The 22,181-nt window shown below is 36.3% G+C and overlaps 1 protein-coding gene across 11 annotated transcripts in view; it reads left to right on the top strand.

Moving 5' to 3' along the window:
• Nucleotides 1-20,125, top strand: part of DGLUCY (D-glutamate cyclase) — a 46,466-nt gene extending 26,341 nt beyond the window's left edge. For 10 of the 11 annotated variants that reach the window (XM_026079477.1, XM_026079481.1, XM_026079473.1 and 7 more), the window contains 7 exons: nucleotides 2,108-2,305; nucleotides 4,838-5,098; nucleotides 5,597-5,696; nucleotides 7,497-7,645; nucleotides 12,620-12,739; nucleotides 14,472-14,623; nucleotides 19,654-20,125. In XM_026079477.1, coding sequence (XP_025935262.1) covers nucleotides 2,108-2,305; nucleotides 4,838-5,098; nucleotides 5,597-5,696; nucleotides 7,497-7,645; nucleotides 12,620-12,739; nucleotides 14,472-14,623; nucleotides 19,654-19,797 — 1,124 coding nt within the window. In that variant the 3' untranslated portion in view covers nucleotides 19,798-20,125. Of the gene's footprint in view, nucleotides 1-2,107; nucleotides 2,306-4,837; nucleotides 5,099-5,596; nucleotides 5,697-7,496; nucleotides 7,646-10,426; nucleotides 10,671-12,619; nucleotides 12,740-14,471; nucleotides 14,624-19,653 lie in introns of those variants that run through there. The other variant, XR_003255741.1, reaches the window with a different exon arrangement.
• Nucleotides 20,126-22,181: the final 2,056 nt, after the last annotated feature.

Genomic DNA, 22,181 nt, shown 5'->3' with positions numbered 1-22,181 from the left:
CTCTGGCAGCATCAAAGCATCCTTTTTGAGCATTATTAAAAACTAGAAGTTTAAAGGCTTTCATTTTTAAACTTTCTTTTGCAATATTATTTTGTATTATACCACAGTAAAATAATAATACAGGAAGAAAACAAAGCAGCCAAAAATCTTTCCATTTTGTCAAGAACTAGTGAACTGATTGACCTGGAAAAGAGTTCGTAATTGTCTCTGTAGACTTTTGAACATTCAGTTTTTGTTCCGAAAAACTGAAATAAGTGTGACACACTCTATATAATGGAAGTTCTGTCCTCTGCAAGGATCTATCCTGCATTTATGCAGTTGTTCGTAACAGAAATGAGCGCAAAGAAGAAAAATGCAACTCAACCATAATGACAGTATTATATACTGTTCTCAGTTACTAATGTGGAATGAAGCCTCATATTTTAGTTCTTACTGAAAAAGCAGCTTAATAATCATAGAGAGTGTAATTGAGAGAACCTTGGGAGGTCATCTGGGTTGTCCTGCTGTACCTGCAGGGTCTGTGACAACCTTGTTGTTCCTTACAGATGTTTATCTAAACTGCTTTCAACACCTACTATAAGTATGTTCAGCAACTAGGGGCAGAGGCTTCTTTTCCTTTCTTACATACAAGACCTTCTTTCCAGTCCCAGCTCCAAGGTGAAACGCAGACGCCTGTGCTTCCCAGCAGTTTTATTCACCTTCTTTATGCATCCTGTGTTGCAACCAAAGGAAAGAGAAGGGATCTCCATAGACAGCTTGCCAACCTCTAAAGGCTGCTGCCTTTGCCTGGGATTGGCTATAACTTTTGTCGATTTCTCCATTTTCTGCGTTAAGAAGTTGACAGTAACAGATTCTAAGAACTTGTTAGACAGTCTGTATTTTGCTATACTCTTTTCTCAGCTAGGTAGTTAAAATCCTGCCTTGCCACTCATTCCTGTACTTTAAATAAATCTGCTAGTTTCTCACAAGAAGTACTGCCTACTTGCTGTTAGCTTTGGTGAAGTATATCAAACCTCAACATCCATGTTCCCCCACCCCCCATACCCACACTGCCTTTGAACCATTAGCCATAGACTCCCAACAGATCTAGCACAAAAAACCCACCCCCACCACAAAAGACACATATACACACTCCTCCTTTTCCCCCCCCATCCTAAACAAGCAGTACACTACTTTGTTGAGTATACCAGTCATGCAATTTATCCAGCAACATATCAGTTTTGCCAAATAAGTATGATGTAGAAAGATCTGGAAGTCTTAAATGATCTATTTTTCCCCTGTACTTCTAGTATCAGTATAAAGAAAAAATATTTTCAGCATAGGGACCTATTATGTTGTCAGGTCTAAATAAGCTTATTCACCAGGTTTTTAGATGCCAATGAGATTGCCTTTGCTAAGACTTCCTGCTAAACTTTTGTCATTAATCCTTGCCAACTACAGTTTATAGCTCTCCTAGCTAGGTAGGCAAGACTCAGTGCAAAGAAACTATTCACTATTTTCTTAAGTTGATAAAGGACTACTCCTACACAGCAGGCAGTAATTGACAATTTTGTCATATCCCTGTATTAAAAGAATATTCACGTGTGCAGAGACACTGTGGCTTCCAGCAAAGTTCTAGAAACTAGAAAATAAATATTTTTTCTGGAAGCTATACCACTAACACACTGCAGACGTTTACAGCTTAACTTGTTCCTATGTCAATGCTCTAATTCTTTCGTGCTGTATTTAAAGCATGTAGAACCCACTTCTCATAGCTGCCAGTTCCCAATTGACTTCATTGGAGGCTATCACTGTTCAGTTTCAAAGCTGCCTCAAGCTCATACCCAAGGGGATTCTTTAACAAATCTGATCTCAACCATCTACATGAACTTTTTAAAAGTGAAAATATATTTACAGATATATATGCACACATATCTTTCACCAAGACTGTTGACTGCTGCATTGTGTCTTAGACTATCACCTGTTCTATGATATAAGCACCACCAGGCAGGGATTCTGTGTTTTGTTAAAACAAAGCTTTCCATGATTTTATTTTTATCATTCTGATATTTTAATATATTACAATAGCAAGGTGTTTAGTTGAAGTTTTTTTTCCCGTTCTTTTTAGGATCTCCATTAGCTTTTACTCATTTTCCTGGCTGCATGTTCGTTACTGACCTAAAGAATGATGACATCACAGTCAGGTCCTCAAGAGAAGTCCCACAAGTCCACTGCATTTCTCAAAATCCTTTGCATTATAGTATTGTATCAGCAGAAGCAGCACAAAAGATAAAGACGCTAGAAAGCCTAATTGGAATAGATCCAGGTAAAAACAAACACTCTTCCTTTGATGGTTTTGTTATGAGGACAATATGATCTAGATATAATTTAGATATTCACCAAGTTCAAGAATGCAGTAAGAATCTAAATGCAATTTTAAGATTTAAGAAATCCTTTGTGGATTGCAGTGCATTAATAAAAGTTAGCTCTTATTTTCATTACCATATTTAATATCAGAGTTTGGCCAAAACCTTTTAAGTGTATGGGTAATGGGGCATCAAATTGATGACTGTATACTGCCACTCAAAGGACATGGAAGTATCAGTGCTTCCAGACTGAAGAGTCCACAAGAAATATGAATTGTTATTGAATAAAACAAATTGAATATACAAACTGAAGGGCACCTCAGCATGCTGACAGCAGCTAAGCAGGTATTCACTGTTGAGTGAATAGCAAATTTCTCTACATATATTCATGGCTACTGTACTCCTACTAGAAGATTCTAGTAGCTGCATGTGCCTTTCAAACATCCCTCTCCAATAGTGGAATTGCATCAAGCTGTGCTTACGTATTTGTCACTGAGGTGTTGCCTGATGGACCAAAGCAACCTGATTGCCATACAAGGTTGAAAGGTAGGGCTGCGTGCGTGCACAAGAAAAGTGAGAGGGAAATAAAGGAATACAGGATCAAAAGGCAAAATGAGTAGGGCAACCATTCATAAAATACACATTGAATTATTTCCCTCTGTCACTTTTAATCTCAGTTTCCCGTAAGTTTCCTGAAATCCTTTGCAGGCACTAGTCAAAAACAGCTTATACCCAGCTCTTCCAAACTCAGGTTTTGGGCTCTATGTATACATTTGGGTTTGTTTATTTTTACTCACAAGGCCTCTCCTTTTTCAGCTCTCTGGAGCTCAGCATGGCATAGGTCCTGTATTTCTGCAGAGCCTGGCACTAACTTAGAGTTAACTCATTTTTACTGCTAACGGAAAGTAGCTACTTTACTGTAGTACTTGATCTCAGTTAATATACCCCACTTCTGAGTCTAACATACCTGCTTCTGTTACTTAAGTTTTATTCAAAACTTGCTTCTGTAGCCACATGGCAATGCATTATGCATCATACACCCCAAAACTTTCCTCTCTAGAATTAGTTAGGACTGATGTTTGCAGGTTTCTGACTTTTACACCAGCAGCTCCTGGAGAAATTAATTGAATCCAGATATTTAGATTTTTTTTTTCCCCCCCTAACACTTTTATGACAATCTTTCAGAATATGTATGGTTAGTTATACTAGCGCTATTGCCCCTATATTATGTAGGTGGAAGGGAGGGAAAAACAAAGGGGAAAGAGTGAAAAAGCAAAGGAGAAAAAAAGTGAGAAGGATGAAGGCATGAGGAGACTAGAAAAACGGTAGTGAGGATTTGCCTCTCGCTGTCAGCCCATGAATATCAGCACATCATTCTGGTATTCATGGTTTTCATGAATACAACAAGGAGAGGTGTGCTGCTGGACCTCGTACTAACAAACAAAGAAGGWCTGGTGGAAGATGTGAAGGTCGGGGGCWGCCTTGGCTGCAGTGACCATGAGRTGGTGGAGTTCAGGATCCTGCGAGGAGGCAGCAGGGCACCAAGCAGGATCACAGCCCTGGACTTCAGGAGAGCAAACTTTGGCCTCTTCAGGGACCTACTTGGAGGAATCCCATGGGTTAGGGCCCTAGAAGGAAGGGGCGTTCAAGAGAGCTGGTTAATATTCAAGCATCACTTCCTCCAGGCTCAAGAGCGGTGCATCCCTATACAAGGGAAGGGAAGGAAGTCAAGCAAAGGAGGTAGGAGACCTGCATGGATGAGCAAGGAGCTCCTGGCAAAACTCAAACAGAAGGAAGCATACAGAAAGTGGAAAGGGGGACAGGCCACTTGGGAGGAATATGGGAACGTTGTCAGAGTATGCAGGGATGCGACGAGGAAGGCTAAAGCCTGTTTGGAATTAAATCTGGCAAGAGATGTCAAGGACAGCAAGAAGGGCTTCTTCAAATACATCAGTAGCAAGAGGAAGACTAGGGAAAATGTGGGCCCTTTGCTGAATGGGGTGGGTGCCCTGGTGACAAAGGATGCAGAGAAGGCAGAGTTACTGAATGCCTTCTTTGCTTCAGTCTTTACTGCTCAGGCCAGCCCTCAGGAACCGCAGACCCTGGAGGCAAGAGAGAAAGTCTGGAGAGAGGAAGACTTTCCCTTGGTCGAGGAGGATCAGGTTAGAGATCATTTAAGCAAAAGAGAGGGCGAAAAGAAGGGAAACAATATTCAGTAAGCTCTTAGAAATAAAGATGATTTACACCAATACCTAGAAATGGTAGTATAGTAATATTCAGTATCCAGTTAACTGAACTTCTTAACCTGGAAGCCCAGCCCATTAGCTTTATTACTCATATCCTACACCTTCCCAGCTTTCCTGAGGAAATGGGCCCAATTCCTGGCTCGACCAGGAATTATTATGTCATTAAGGTAGGCAGGCAGATTCACCCAGACAAACTTCAATGTACTGCTCTCTCTAAAAAAAGTTTCTTTAAAAATACTTTTATAGGAGACAGGGGTATCATTCATTTACACCGCCAGGATGAGCTGCTGAAGTCTTGCCTGTCCATTTCCCATGCTCGATCAGTGCTGATAACAACTGGATTTCCTACCCACTTCACTTATGAGCCACCTGAAGAGAATGATGGACCCCCAGGAGCCTTTGCTATTGCAGCCATGTTGCAGGCCTTGGAGAAAGATGTTGCCATAGTAACGGATCAGAGAGCCATGAATCTGAACAGAAAGATTATGGAAGAAGCTGTTCAACTAGGTAAAACATACAGCTATGCAAGGAACAGTTTTTCAGTTTTATCTTGCTAATTTGAGCCAATGTTTCCTCTAGTATAATGTCACTCTAGATTAGTTCATGATTTCGCCAAAGTATGAAAAACAAGGGCTCATCCTCCAAGTATCAGCATTGTTATGATTATATTATTTTGTTAAAATCCAGCTGACATCATTTTAGGGCCTGCATATCTGGGAGTGATTCTGGATTAGATGTTTGTGATGACCTCTGGATGGCTGTTCTTATTCTGGTAGACATGTTTTTTTTAATCCCAAGGTCCCATTTACCAGTACTAACCTATAAACTAGCTTAATTTAAAATAAGCATGCTTATCAGGAACAGAATAGTAAGCGCTCAATGTCTTTACACTAACTGTTCTGACTTAAAAAAATAAAACAAACAAACAAAACCAGAAAACCCACACTACTGAACACACACCAAAAATGATACATAGTATTCAAATTGTATTTTTGTTCCCTCTAGGAATCCTGAAGATACCTATACCTCTACTGAGTTATCAAAAGGAAAGTACAGATTCAGCTTTGATGTTTTTGTGTGAGAATGGGAATTGTGGAAGACCTAGGTATGTTTGTTTGTTTTTAAGAACAGGGAACACTTCTACTATGTGATGTTATACTAAAAAGAATAACCATGATCTAAGACAACATAATGGTTGCAAGCAAATCCTTGAAAATGTAAGATTTGGAATGAATGAAACAGAATTGCAAGTGAAGTGCTGGTATTGTATAGAATTCTATGTTATTCTGGGATTGTGAATTTCTGAAGTATTAAAAAAAGAACACACAAAACCAAAAAACAAACAATCAAAAAACCCCAATACTTTGTATTTAAGTAGAGGTTTTCCTCTGAAATATATCTAAAAGCTTTACAGCTGTCATTCCATAACAATATATTTGAGTACTATATATTGTTTTATTAATATGTAAAAACATGGAAAAATTAGGGCACAGAGAAGTTAAATATCACATCAAAGTCAGTGAAAGATCTAGGAAAAGAATTTTGGAGTTTGTTTGCTTTCTGGGCCTCTGGCTCCAGTCTGACAACTGAGGAATCTCATCTCGTTTAATAAGTTTCACCAAATGTTTTTAATGCTCCGAAAGTGCTTGTCCTACAGTCTGTAGATGGCCAAAGCCAAAGTTACAGAAGCATGCATGCACTTTTGAATATCAATTTGAATTGTTTGCATATACATTGTTGAATATACAATGTTGGGCAAAATTTCAGGTTTATATGAGTGTGATTACGGTTAATGCACTAGTGAGTTTTCTAAAGAGTTGTACACACATATCATTACCTGGTCAGCAATTTACATTTCCTTTAAATAAGCACCTGTCAGTCAGTTCTCTTAAAATATATATATATATATATACACACACACACCCCATCTTGGTATTTGCTTTGTCAATTTACTCTATTCCTGTTTCTTTCTACTGGTTAGCTATAATTTCAGTACAGTATTATCTTTAGTTTTCATGCATTGTTTTAAAAATGTTTTTTCATAGCTATGCATAGTTTATTTACAGCTGTTTTCTATTTCAGTTGATTCAACAATGCCCAAAAGCTAAAATAAGTTTTTCTTTAGAGTACACAACTGCTCAAGGTCTCTTAGGTCACTGTAGATACCCCCCACAAAAGCATTAAGTAATTCAGCAGAATTAGTAAACTCTTGTCAGTAAAATTGGACAAATGGAAGCCTTGCACATCATTAAATCTAACATACAGTGGCAGAACTGAATATAAGAGTTCTACTTAAAACATAGCACATCTGCAGTACTTCTGTATACTTTCATAACTAGCAAAACAGTCAGACTAAAAACAAACAAAACAAAAAAAGCCCAAACCCAAAGGCAAACACCAAAAGACTCCGTAACTAGAAATGGACAAACACTTTCTAAGCAATGTGCTTTAAGCAGAGATCATATTTACACTAATGTGGATTTAGATTGTTTTCAAACAAATAAAACAAAAAATCAATTTAATAACATTCATGGAGAGCAATATCCCGAATGAGATATTACTTATTTTAACATGAAACAGAGCAAAGCCAGATAGCCTACCCAAAACACTGCTGGTTAGGAGGGTTTCAGGAACTTCTCTATTTATTAGAAACAATTGCAATTTGAAGGAATTACACCAAAGCTGTAAAGAAACTAGATTAACCTCTGAAAATAAACTATAGAGAACTACATTCAGAAATAAATAATAATTTAAAAAAAGTGTCCAAATTTTACCTTTGGTCCTAAATGGTCAGAAAACAGAAACAAGTGCAACAGGAAAAGTAACCAACAGCAGGCTCCATTATGCAAGACTTGAAGCTTTTACTCCTCTCTTTTAACTAATTTTTCACTCCGTCTCTGACCAGATTTGATCACCTGATAGCAATAGAGCGTGCTGGGATGGCTGCTGATGGCAATTATTACAATGCCAGGAAAGTTAATATTAAACATCTAGTGGATCCCATAGATGAACTATTTTTAGCTGCAAAAACCATTCCAGGAGTTACAACAACAGGTAGGTGAGAGTTTGTGTTGTATTTTCAGCAGTAAGGAAACACAAACGGGAATTGTTACTGGAAGTGAAATTGAGGAGGAGTCAGGTGCTAAATAACTGCTTTAGGACTACAGCTGTTCATCTTTGTTGAATTTAAAGAGACGGTTGCTATAAAAAAATTATAGGTGTCTATGAAAGGGTAGCCAAAGAAAATGGAGATGTTGAATTCAGAGTGATTTAAGGCCAAAAAAAGCTAGCCCAAATATGTGTACTGTCTGTATGGAAGTGTACATACAGGTACTCCACAAAGTGCAGTTTTGACAGTGACATTGAACTCCTTTCTATATTTTGTATCTGAAAGGCAGCATATAAAGCAAGCACCTATTGAATGGAAACATTACAGATTAAAACATTGTAGTGATTTTTATGATTGTTATATCTGGGTTAGAGCAGCAGTCTAGACAGCATCTTAGGTTATATTGCCTTTTAACAGTACATTCTCTTGAGTAGGGATTGTATATTTGCATCTAGTATAATAGACCCTTTTCTAACAAGATATAACTATAAAATAATAAACTTTAAAAGGGTATGTTGTCATAACTGTGAAAACTACATTAGCATCAACTAATATGTTTGAACAGTGCTTTTGTCAAAATAGTGCTCCTCTCCTTTTTTGACAGTCCTTTTTTTTCCTGAAAACCGGGTTGCATTTGGTTTTATAAATATATGTCACAAGTCAAGGATTCCCAGGTAGATATAACATCCTTGTTATACAACATCCTTGTACAATCAAATGCTTTCTGCTACATTGTGTGGCCCAAAACAGAGCTGGGAGCTACATAATATTTCTAACCATTTTAAATGAAATTAGAAATAAGTGTCCTTGCCAGGCTGATTTCAGTCACATTAGAACACGTCTACTGAGCCAGCTATTTTTCTATTTGCAGTGCTGGGGACCGATTCCAAAGTATTACCAAATGCACTGGAACTTTGACTTCTCAGTAATGATGTTTTTCAAATGTTTTCACAGAATTTTGAGAGCTCCTGCAGAGATAATGCGTAGTCTGCTTTCACTGTAGTGGAATCTTATTTCAAAGCTGTGTAGCAAAGGAGTTCCTTGGTATTTTTGGTATTATCTTAAAACTTGCAGTATATTTTATTTAGGTTTAAAGCTAATTTTGGTCCTGTTCCTAAGGAGTAACTTTCAACATCCAAAAAGAGGCACTGTAGATGGCACTCTGTTGGCAATCTCTCAGCAGAGAAGCTAAGGATTGACTGAATAAAGGGATAATAACCTCTTTTCATAAAGCTGTTCAGCAGCAGTGCTTCATAGCCATATGTGCTGCTGTTAACATCAATTCCCTAGTCCCTGATTTTACACTGTTCATACAAGGACTAGGTGTCGATTCCATTAGTAAAAACATCCTAATCTCTTAAAATATCTCTCCAGAGCAGCTGAAAGTATATTATTGATCTGGAGGAGCTTGGAGTGTTCCACGTGGTGGGAATCTGAAGCTGTTCAGCAGTATTTAGTTTGTTTTAAACAGTGTCTGAGTATTCAAATACACTATGAAATGTTATTAAGTAAAAATACCAAGATTTTGTAAATACAAGGGAAAGAAGCAGATGTCCAGAATCGCTGTGCCCCACTGCCATGTATTTTCTCTAAAGTTATGTTTGCATAGAAAAAAATTTAACTTCAAAAGGCAATGAAGGGATCTGCTCTGATCTCCTGTGGAATTTGTGCACATCAACGTTGTACACTGCATAACTAATTGAATATCTATAGAAAAACAGTATCATTGTTTCTGTCCTTGTTACCTAGTTTAAATGTCTCTGACCTTCAGCTTGCATTCCTTCTATTGCTTATCACACTAACTTTTTGTGTGTGACTTTTAACTTGATTATAGTTTCTTTGGGATGGCTGTCGGCTTTTTCAATGTATTTATGCAAAGTCTATCATAATAGAGAACTAATCTGGGCTGTGGCCTTTGCATGTTGTCTCTTATGATGATAATGTATTGCTTCTGATTATGATAAATTTTTCTAGTAAGGCTGTCTTTGACTCTCTGTGTTAAATAGGAATTTGGAGGCATATGTCTAGTTCCAAGTTAAATGCAAATATTGTACAACACCCATTCGAGTGGAGTACTTGGATAACTGTATAGAATAGAAAAGAACAATAAAAAGATAAAGTTTTCAGTATTACAGAAGTGTTTATATAGTTTGCTCTCCTGTAAGAAGCACTGTTTTAGTAGCTGGATAAAGGAAATACTGGAACGTTAGTTACATGTTAATCACTGTCAAGTTTTGCATTTAAAACAACATTAGTGTTAAAAAAAAAAAAATCTGATCTGGGAGTCTGACCACAGACAAATCAGGAACAATACCTATAATGTTATGAATATCAATATCATTAAAAATGGTGGAGTGAGCAGCGACCTTCAGGAATATACAAAATAAGAAGACATGAAAGACTGAGGGTAAAAGGACTCATTTCCAGAAAAGATTGAAATAAAAGACTAAGAGAAGTTACCAAACCCACATGCTAATTTTTTTTTCAGCTGTCATAGTATTGACACAGCTATATGCTATCTTTTTAGGAGCTAGTGAAAAGTTTTTCAAAGTACTGCAGGAAAAAATGTGGTCACACTTGCTTCCTCTTTCGTACAAGTGATGTTTAGCACAGGACACTGAATTTTCCTGCATTTTTCATTAACATAGTGCCAGAAACTAATGTAGTCAGTGAAAGCTTACGTAGAAAATCTGACAGAACTATCTATTTTTCCTTTGTCTGTAAAGGACTCAGGCCTTTAGGAAAAGTGGATTCATCTTGTCTGGTTTCAGGCATCTACATTTGAGAAGTCTGCCTTGGGATGAGATGAATTACATGTCTGAAGGGTCTGTTTCTCTCTGCTGACTTAAGAAGAAGTCTGGCTGACTAGCTCATGTGTAGATGACTATGACTTATCAGGTGAATCTCACTGGAAATTCTACAGTGATGTGTAGTCCTCTGTTCGAGTGTAGAGGAAGAAAAAAATAGATGGTACGGGAAAATGTTCTATATTGAAGATGTGATGTTCTTTTCTTCTCAATGTAATGCTAATATGATACATTCAGAGCAGTAGATCTACTAACTGTAACCACCCTAGTGATAGAGGTCCCACAAAGACAAGAAAAAGCAACTAGGCTGACAAAAAAATCTGAGCAACACATTAATATCTTTCACTACTAAAGAAACTGTATGTGATCTTTGAAGGATGTTTGAAGGACAAGAGTTCATTTTAGCCTTTCTAAAGAATAATCACAGCAAAATTTCAGGTTTTGAATCTAGGAAAAATCAAAGTGTTCAGTGCGAATTCTTAAAAATCAGCTATAACTACCAAATCTACATATGATGATGGAGGTACCATGATTATGTCGTTAGCTATTTGTAAAGTATTATCAACAAACAGGTTTCAGAAAGCACTATTAAATCCCCTCACTGAAATAAATGTGAGTAGCGTATTAAGGCAGACAATTCTGAGAAAGAAGGATTAGCTGTTTAGTAGCAAAACAAGAAGTACTGAAGAAAAATATGTCCCAAGCTTTATATGTTCATGAGTAGATTATGCCTGGTTTTTAAAAAGTTTCTTGAGATTTAGCCATTACAATCCTTACACGTAAGTCATGTCGCTCACTTATACTCAGCTTTGAACATATAGAGTTTAGGAGCTAGATACAAAATTGCTGCTGAAAAGTAACTTTGAATTTCACTTACAGAAGAAATTCAGTACAGATCTAAATGAAATATTTATGTAGTTACTAAAAATGTTAATTTTTATCAATGTTCAGTGCTTAAAATGTAAATTATAAATACTGTAATTTCTCTCCTGTAACACATGCCATGCATTTGTCACATTTCAAATTCAATGAGGATTTGGCACTCTTCACTGCTCTGCAAATGAACATTCTGCTTCACAACCATTAACTAGTATTTTTCTATTAAAATCTTCAAACTTAAGGAGATGCCATTTAAACTAACAGGTAAAAGAGAAATGTTAATTTCTGTTTAAATAAATGAATTTTTTGCATCCTTTTACACTGCTAAGAGACAAATTTGATGAGTTTCCTAAAAGCACAATCCAGTATTCACATAAAGTGTTAGTCTATGTGTTATCCTTAGCTCCAAGTCTCTGAATGACATTTAACAATTTTATGTCCCAAACACAGGGGCAGCCCAGGATTTTTCTGAAATAGCATAGGTCCCATTGATTTTACTGAAATCATTGATACTGTTGATTTTTGAAAGACAAATACACAGTGTTTCTATTTGATCAACAAAAATCGAGGCAACACCCAGAATATATGAATGTTTCAAAAAAAAAACCAACCCAATACACAGGGTTGGGCTCTTTGTACACTGTAGCACAATGACAGTAATCTGTATGAAACAGATTGCCAGTGCAGTAAGTCCTACTTTTTCCAAAGTCATTACATACATTTTGCATAACTTTCTGCAAAAATTTCTACTTTTCATCAGTAGAAATGTGCTCACAACGAGCCGAAGTTTTCTATGCTTGCTTTATCATAGAATCCACGGTTAATTTTTCAGCTTTATTTTGGACTCATTTTCTGTCTTTTTTTCTCTGTGTGTGCTAATGTACTTAAGTAATGCGTTACCTAGAACACTTGTTTAAGGCCCTCCTTAAGCATAGGGTTTACTACCTTAATTCTTCTGCTCTTCATGAGCATCTGATAAATTCATTTTCTTTTCCCTGCACCGGTATAGCATACATTCTGTATACTTACAGGTTAGCATGTGATAAAGTGATGCTTTCACCTCTTTCTTTATACCTTCTGATTTTAGACACTTTGATGAAAAAGGGATAAAGCATCTTATATGGAGATATGAACTGTCACAGGGACTCTTGGGAAAGACTGGATGGTTTATAAATGGATTGATATATAAATGCTGGTTTCATATGCATTTGATCTTTTCCTCTTTTAATAAAGGTGTCGGAGATGGAGGAAATGAATTAGGAATGGGCAAAGTAAAAGATGCTGTAAAGAAGTACATAAAAAATGGAGATGTTATAGCTTGTGATGTTGAAGCTGATTTTACTATTGTAGCTGGTAAGAGATTTTTTTTTGTGGGGGGAGGGATATTGGTGTTCAAGAAGAGAATTGAAAAGAAAGCATCTGTGTTACCAAGTAATCTGTATGAGCCTTTCTTTAAATGACTGAGGCATCATTAACAAACAAATCTGTCTCCATTATGTCAATTTTCTGAATAGTTAATCAACTACAGCTCCAGCAGGAATGACTGAAAACAGGATATTCAGTCAAGAAAGTGCACTTAACTGGAAATAGTTATGTAACTCCTGAATATTCTTGAAAAGTCACACCTAAATGAAATACCAAGGAAGACTGCAGAACAGTGGTATATTTGAAAATAAAAAAAACCATCTATGCACATGTGAATTTTTGGTATCATTGATCAGCTTCTGTGACCGTAACCCCATCAGGCCTAATGATGCTGCTCTTATACGAAAAGGCGATAAATCTTTTCAACAGCCACTCCAGGGTATCTGTACAATGTAAATTTGAATATAACAAAAAAAGTTGATTGCTATATTTGAAATTCCTTTCTACCCTAACATTTTGATTAGCATTAAATAAAATTCAGAGTGAAAGAGACCTATTCAGCAAGGACCAATTTATGAACTGAGTGCTCCGTATTATACTTAGGTTCAGTGCAAGTGGCTCCCAGATACTTGAAAAGAAAGAAAATAATAGCATCTAGCTTTCTAACACTACTGATACTTAAAGAGCAAATTGTTGGGGAGAAATGGGATTGAGGTGATAATTATATCTACTTCTTATGGCTATATATACATATATGACCTGCAGTGGCTGTTTTGGAAATTGTGGTGATTTTTACTTTGAAAGCAGCTGTCCCACTGAGAACCTGCAAAGGAAAGTGTGGAGGGGAATGTGTTGAGACATGTTTAAGTGGGGAAAACTCCATGCACTAAAACACTTTCTACACTTTTTGAAAAGTGGGTATTCTACATCTCTGGAAAAGGTGCCAGGTACAAGTGATAACTTCTCACAGTAAGTTTCAAATCTAACATTCTCCAATATAATCTTAACAGAGAAGCCGCCAAACACTGTTTAAAAGACAGTGTGGACTGATTTGACCACAGCATACCAATAATTTGTGGATATTAACTCCATTAGAATATCTTTTTATATATTGCACTTATTCCAAAGACACATCATCAAGACAATTAGTTTCACTACGGCTTCATATCTGATGAAATAGCTGAATCCTTTAATCAGTCATCATTTGTGATCAAAAAGGAATTCTCTAGAATGTTACAATGTTCCAGTATAAAATTTGACATCAGCAAAAATTTGCCTGGTTTATGATACTTTATCAAAATTTCTTATCTCTGTGCACTTAAAAGTTAAAGACACTGAGATCTAAAAGGGCTCTTTAAAGTTCATGGGTTTCACATTAAGCCAAGTAGAATTGTTTTATAGACCATGTCCATTAGAGGTTTTGATTTTGTTGGAAAAATGAACCACAAACTAAGCTAGAGGGAAACTTGCAGAAATTCAGTGGGAAATACTGGTCTACAACATGCTAAATGAAAACCTTTTAATACCTTAAGTGATTATGTATTTCTGAAATAATTGTTCCAAATTAACATCAATAGTTAATTCATACCCCAGTTCCATTTCACCATCATTACTGGAGACTCAGTGCTTAATGACTTATGCAGGTTAGGCATATTTACCAAAACTATTGTTTTACTTTATTTTTTTAACAGTTTGGTTTCATGGTGACTTTCTTTTGCAGGGGTCTCAAACTGGGGAGGCTATGCCATTGCTTGTGCTCTGTATATTCTCAGCACTTGTGAAATACATGATCGCTTTCTGAGGAAAGCTGTGGGGTTTCCACAGTTCTCTAAGAAGATGGTCTGGCTATCTGCACTTCCATCTGTTACAAAGGTAATTTCTGCAGAGCTAGTGAGTTGTGACTTCCTTGTGACATGTCGGTGGAATCAGTTACCAGCCACTAAATCTTGGCCAGCCCAATTTAGTAGCTTAGAAGTCATTACTTTCAAGTGTCTCTTGGTGGCTTTGGGGGATTTCTGGTTAACAAGCATCCACACTGTTATTAGAATAGTCTGTAAAGGATTCAAGACAGAATGAACATAAAAATCCTCAAAAATGAACTTATTCCTTGTGGTGTGACTTCAAGCATGGAACTGTGCTGCAATTTAATGGGCAGTGCAGGAAATCCTGTCTGCTAAAATAGTCTGTTCTTATATAAAAAATTGTCAGTTTCAGTGACTGTCAAAATCCTTTCACCAGCACTAAATTCACTTGAAAGTATGTGATTCTGTTTCCTCTGCACACACCAGCTAGTGAGTTCTATGAGTGGTTGGACAAAACCAGTTTAAAAAATTGGAGGGTTCAAAATAAAGAATTCTAAAGTTTCGCTAATTTCTTCAAAATTGCAGTGCCAACATCTTCTGTCTTGAAATACAGCCTTACCTCCCTCCTAAATATGATTATGTTGCTAAAAATGGAGAGGTTTTTATGGTGATGCCTGATAATTAAGTTAAATTTGGAGATCTGCAAAATTTTGCATTGAAATTTAGTATATAAACAAAGTTTACTTTTGTGCTTAAAGCTGATCAGATTTTTGTCTGCTTTTTTACATAAAAGTCTAAAAGCATATGAGCTTCCATACTAGTTCAGATCAGAGGTCCATCTAGCTCAGTCTCCTCTCTCTGACAGAGGCCACTAGCAGATGTTTAGGGTAGAGAAAAGAACAAGACATTCATGGAACTACCCCCTTCCTGCCCCGGCGTCAGGGAGTCACAAACCAGAGGCTGACGTAGGCCACTCTGATTAATATCCAGTAAGAGACTTAATCTTCATGATTGTCAAAGCTGTTTGTGAAGCTTTTGATCTTCTGGACTCCATTTTGTCTTGTAATAGTTTCGTAGTTTACCTTTGTGGAAAAAGTAGTCTTTTTCAATTGTTGCTGTTTTGATTCCTTATATAAAGGATATATAAGTGAAACTGATCCCAACTTTTAGCACAGCCATAAGAACTTACCCTTTGACTTAACAAAACATATGACACCTTTCAGCTCCAAAATTAAAGATTAATTACTTTTCACTTCTCATTTTTTTTCCAGTTACACATACTTCATTTCCCTTTATATTAACATATCCTAAAAACTCGTATGATCAAAATTCTTGGTAATGAGATATTGTAATTAAATGTGATATCGTATGCATGAAATCCTTCTTGCTTTTGTTTTACTAAATTATCCAGAGGGCAATGTTGATAATGATCCAATAATGGGAAGGGCTATTGGAAGTTCAATGGTAAAATCTATTCAGATAAAATTAACGGAAACAGTTTTGTGAGAAGAAAGAAAATGACAAATTATCTGGCAAGAGATTATGATACCTTTAATTATAAATCATGGAAGAGTACTGCAGGAGATTTCCTGAGCTTGAACACATTAGTGTTCACATACTCCATTAGCGTAAAAAAAAAAACAACGCCATTTATGGTTTCTGCGGCTAGTTTCTGCCCAGTGCAGTTTCTTTTAATGCTGTAATGATTACTTTGGTATGATAAAAAGCACCACCATATCCACCTCAGTGTTTATATTCATCTGTTTGTAGAAGCAAGCATAACTGGAAAGAAGACATTTGAATGAGTCCCTAAGCATCAAACAGCTTTCTTATAATATATTTTGTTTTTCTTCTAAAAATGACATTCCTTCCGTGAAACTTAAAGGTGATAATCACTAAATGATGAAGACTTACCCAGAAACACAAAGGTTATTTCTTTGCAGCCTCATTAATCTTTAAGCAGTATTAGTATTGCATTGCAACAAAACCCGGAACTATGGCTCTCTCCATTCCCCCTCACCAAGATAAGAGTGTTCTAAAGTCATAGATCATTCTTCACATATATTTTAATAAGAGATATCAAGAAGCATTTGTTCTGTGCTGAGAACTTGATTAGAAAAAAACAATTTCATCGAAACAATCTTTTCTTACCTTGCAGTTGTGGAACTGAATCATGATTATGTCAATTAGTACCATATTGGTTTGACTTTTCAGATGTTATTGGTGCTTTTATAGTGCGGTGACTGTAGAGGAATATATTAATTCTTATATAAGCAAATGTATCTAATGTGGAACATCCTACGGACAATTCTGCATTTTCTTGTGTCTCACAACCAGATTAATGTGTTAGACAGTTGTTTTATTACTGAACTCATTATTAATGTTAAAAAATGAACTGTTTAATACTTATTTTGGAATTATAACCTATAAGGATTTGAATTTCTTTATAAATGAACAGTATATAAAGACGTGACATTTGTTTTAAAATTCTTTATTAGTTTTGTCATTCACAAGGGAGTTTTCCTGAATAAAGAGCAAATTAATAATTTTTTTTTGCTATTAATTTGAATCTTTTTTGCTCCTCTCCAACACAATTATTTGCTAAACAGAGATCTGTGAGTGAATTGCACCACTTTAGAGCTGAGGAAGCATCGTGTACATGCATACTCTTTACAAATGGAAACAATGAAATTTGACGGTAGAATACAGTTTATCAGACATAATTACAATGTTAAGCAAGTCTTTTTTTCCCCTGTAAGCAGATCAGAGATCTCTAATGTGTAAACATTTATGAGAAACAACTAAAAATAAGGAAGACGTTTTGCTTATCCAGTTCAAGTTTCTCTTCTGTGATGTAAGGGATCTAATTTGCCACATTGCATATAGAAAGTCTCAGTGCAAAGAGAAATCTCTTTCACGTAGAAAGGGCAGATGCTTATATTTACAAAAGGATCATTCATATTATATAAGCTGAAGTACATTTATAATTTTATAAATGCCACTTTTTATGCAGTGTATCCAAATAATTTCCCTAAATAGCTGTATCATTGCTGTGTTGTTGCATGACCTCAAGACTGACACCATGTAACTGTTCATAGTTTTTCTTTAATAGAAAAGCAGTGGTTATTGGTATGTTTATGAGCAATGATGCATTACCAGCAAATATGAGACAGATCTTTATAGTGCACATTCAAAAAGCAGGTTGCCAGCTTATAATAAAAACTCTGCTAATTGACCATGCAAGGTATGCTTTAATTCTTCCAGAAGTGTTTGTATTTTCACCATATACAATAGTATGTAAAATACACATCAAACTTCAGGTCTAAAGATACTGTAGTCTGTAAGGTTTAGAAGCCTTCCCGGAAAAAAACCCTAAGCATTTAATAAGAGAATATTAGACATTTTAACTTTATACATTTTTTGGTCATTTATTTTTTTCAAGGAGCTAAAGGACTTTGGTAGATGTTATTGTGCAGGAAAAAGAAAGTATTTCAAGCTATAGGACTGTCTGTCAAGGACATTGGTAAGGCAGTTTCAGTAGCAATTTCCATCAAAGCAGGATCTCACACAAATGGAAATAAAAACAGGAGAACAAAGACCAGAAAAGGCATTCCTGGCAAAGAAAAAAACAAAAAGGCATGTCTGTGAGTATTTAAAAGGCATTATGTAAATTACAGTGGGGGAAGGAGGGAAGCTAAGACATGACTAGGCTTCTTCTTAACTTTTTATTAACTGAATTAAAGAAATAAATTCTCTCTGTAGTAAATGCTAAGGCAGTATAAAGAGTTTTAATGAGTACATTTAATGTCAAATGAAAAGCGGAATAGCTAGAATAATGTTCTGAATCTGTCTCCAAAATTCTCAAAGATTACTGAAAGAACAGATAATTTATGCACTGCTGCCTTAAAAGGCTTTTTATCATAACTCCCGTAGAAAATGGAATGTGTCATTATTGCAGCACAGTGCTCTATAAATATCTATATTTTCATATATAAGAAAAAAGGCATATATGATCACATTACCTGTCTTTTTGGCAGTGTCCCCTACAAGCAGCTTGGTCAAAATTGAGCAGCAGGTTCAAAATTTGACAGAAGGGGAGAGGTTTCAAAGTTTTGAGATTCTGGCAATTTTCACAAAAGTGAGTACCTAGAGAGAAGAGAGAGACCCCTTTTAATGCTGCTACTGAAGCTGTGGCTTTTCACAAAAACATTTAGGAACAAATCTGCTAGACTTTACTCCATTGGAAACCAGGCTCTTCTAATTTGTCTGCTCATAGAATAACTCTTCTTTCAGACCTGATTTTGTCCCATCCTTTTATCTTACAATGCTAACTGGCCTGTATTCTCAAGCAAGGATTTTGTTCCTCTGTGTACATTAACAGCTCAATTTGGAACATGCTTTGTTATCTGCTTACATTACTGTTAGACAAGAAAAATAACTGTTATAAACATGAAATTGAGCTGTGGTTCTAAACAAAGGAAATTATATGCTATTTCAGAGAATTCCAAGAAAGGAATTTCAGGGTTTTCTTTTTACTCATCCCTTAAGCAATCAATCAGAATTGTCATAAAAATCAACAGAAACAGAGGACATCAAAGAGTAAAAGACAGGTAGGAATATCTGAAGAAGCAGGAAGGAAAGTGGTTGTGCAGCCCATTCTGGTACCTTTTACCTCTATAACCTTTTTTTCTTGATGTATCCTTCTTTCCTGCTGGTCCTTTTCTTTTAAAATGCATTTGTAGTTAGCTGCTAAGTTATGGAAACAACAGTTTTTGAGGTATTTGGATGAAGTTTCCTCTGATTCTGATTTGTGCAATTTAGGATTTTGAAACCAGGCAGAAAGGAATCAGGTTTCTATAATGTGTGTTTGTTTTATTTTAAATAGTAGTCACAAATACTGCCCTTCGTCAATCACTAAGTTCCAACTGCTAAGTATATTCTTTGGTCCAGATTAAATGGTGGTGTTTGTTTGCAAATTGCTATCCAAAATAAACCTGGAAGATGTGGTCAGAGTCTCCCTAGGTTTAAAAAAAAAGAACTTGATGAACGTTCTTGTCTGATTCAGGATTTTAATAATATTGTATTTCTTTTTTTTTAAAGGAAGAAAAGTTTCTGAAAACACTTTTGCAGCATGGGGTCCGCAGTGGAAAAACTGCCAGTCTAGAAATGGAAGTGGATGGGTTGCCCTTTTACAACACGCATTCGCTTATGATTGAAAAGCTGCTGCAGGAAGCGCAGCAGTGACCTCCCCTAACGATTTCAAAATCAGGAATTTCTCCTATGTTATTTCCTTATTCCTAACCTACTTACAGGGTAGAAAAAAAAATCAGATAAAGATGGTTCTATGTCTCTAAGTAGGGGATTTTTCATCTCTAGTGTCTCAGCCCTGCACAACCTTTTATTGTTACCCTTATAACTCTGAGAAGCGGGAAGGGGATATGATCATGAGCATTTGGTTTACCTTTGTTTTCTGTAATTTTAGAATGGATAATGGATATTAAGTGATATTATATACTAAGAGGTGATCTGGCTTTACAGAGAAAACTTGTAATTAAAATGAAATATTACTGAATTGCTGTTCCTGTTTTATTAACCTCATTGCTGCAGCAGGAAGTAACTCTTTTAGCAACTCGGATTTAAAAATACCTTGTGGTGAAGAAAACAGCTGCAGTGAAGGGGGGAGGTTCAAAACCAAACAACAGTAAGTGTTACAGCAGTGAAAACTTTTAAATACGGCTCCCCTACACGCTTCCTGTAGCCCCTCTAACTGTACTCTGCTGGTGGTGGACAGTTGCTGAAACTGTGAGGACAGTGGGGAGAGCTTTAACTGATCTAATGAACATAAGGATAGCTTTGCAGAGTTTCCATATGAGGGGTAGGCTATACTGCTTGTCTCCTTCATGTTTGTAGTTTCCTATTTATAAATTTAGTCCTTCTAGGTAATACAGAAATGCTGTAGGCATTTCAGGGCATCCTATTATAAAGAATAAATGAATTAAATTTGTAAATAGTGATTAGAAATCAATGGTTAAAAATTAAAGCATGATTAGAAATTAAAGAACCTTGTCATTCAGTATGAAATAAAATTATTTAAATGGAAGTATAGATGAATTCCAGTTATAGAAATTCAGCTCTTGGTGAGATTGCACCAGTACATGACAAGCAGTTGTGAAATGTGCCTGAGTTGTGTCCTGTAAAGCTGTGTTTTTATTTTAACACCAGATGAGTGTCAGTGCAAAAGTTCTGTCAGTCATCAGTCCTCACAGCAGAAAGGATGTGATGATACATTTTACACTGGACCTCTCAGACATGATGCCTTAGCGCTCATAGAGTGATTATAATCAGTACGTAAGGACAGCATCAATCCATCATGCTTTAACAGGACCCATGTGGGCCACTTTTTTCCCAAAGGAATGTGGACTTTCAGCAGCTAAGAACATCTTATATCTACTTTTCTTCTGGGCAAGTGAATTTAGTGTTCTTGCCCTTGTGTAAGAGATGCATGTAACTTTTTGAGAATAAGAAAAATCAGTCACATTTCTCCTTGCAATACCACCTGTACTTGAAACACTAATTTTCTGAATTCATTGAGGATACATAGCCATTAAGGACTTACAGTAGAACATACCTGAGATAAAGAAATTTTAAACTAGATTTGCTGATAGACATTCAGACTCACAAAAACTCCCTAGTGTTTATTTGATTAAGAAATATAAAATGTAATAATTTATTTTTCTTTTTCTCTGATGTGCATTTTTTAATCCCTTCTCCTGTTCCATGCCAAGCCCCTGATTTAATCTGATAGCAAAGTGTAGCACATCTCTGGCCACCATTGTCAGACCTCTGCTTGACTGTATTTTGCGTGAAATGGAAAGAAAAGCTCTGAGGATTGCTCTCCTTACATGGCAGCTACTTCTGCAGCCTAAACCTAGCAGTTACTATGCAGGAAGAATCAATGAAATATTGATTTCATGTTTAGAAAAAAGAACCCCAAATCCTTCCCTTCCTGGTTAATAGGTTCAGTGTTGAGAATTGTAGCAAAATGCTGGACTCTGTTACACAAGTTTCCTTCTTTTAAACTGCAGCAGCTGAGCTAAAGTTGACACCAGAAATACACCAACTCAAAGAAGTCTTAATCTGTCAGATAACAATTTGATTGTGATATGGCAAGCTCTGCCTTCCAGCTGTCTAATTTAAACAACATGGCTAACTGTAAAAAAGTAAAGCATAAACAGGGCAACAAATTTTTCATCTTAGAACAAACCTTGTGTGTGTCTTACAGCATGTCAGGTCATGGAGTCTGAGTAGTTGAAGACGTGGCTACCCTGGCTACGTTCGTAACAACACGCAAGCACAGCATTACGGCAGCCTGCAACCCCTGCCTTGCAACCCAGATATAGAAAGGCAGAAGAGACTAGGGGAAGGAATAGGGGAAAGTAAAGCTAAGCAGCACTGACAGTCAGAAGAAAAAATGCATGTACAAGGTAATTAATTCAGCATGCTGAGTGGTCTAAGTATAAAGAAATGTAAAAGAATTAAACAAACCAAAGGTTAACCTAAGCAAATCTAATCCCCTCTTGGGAGTGAGGGTATGAATCCTTTCTTCAAAAGGAGGGGAGGAGAGGTTC

This window comes from Apteryx rowi, unplaced genomic scaffold (genome assembly GCF_003343035.1).
Source record: "Apteryx rowi isolate R43461 unplaced genomic scaffold, aptRow1 scaffold_5, whole genome shotgun sequence".
NCBI lineage: Eukaryota > Metazoa > Chordata > Aves > Apterygiformes > Apterygidae > Apteryx > Apteryx rowi.
Note: the sequence above shows the minus strand (reverse complement) of the source record. Positions and strands in the feature narration are given on the sequence as shown.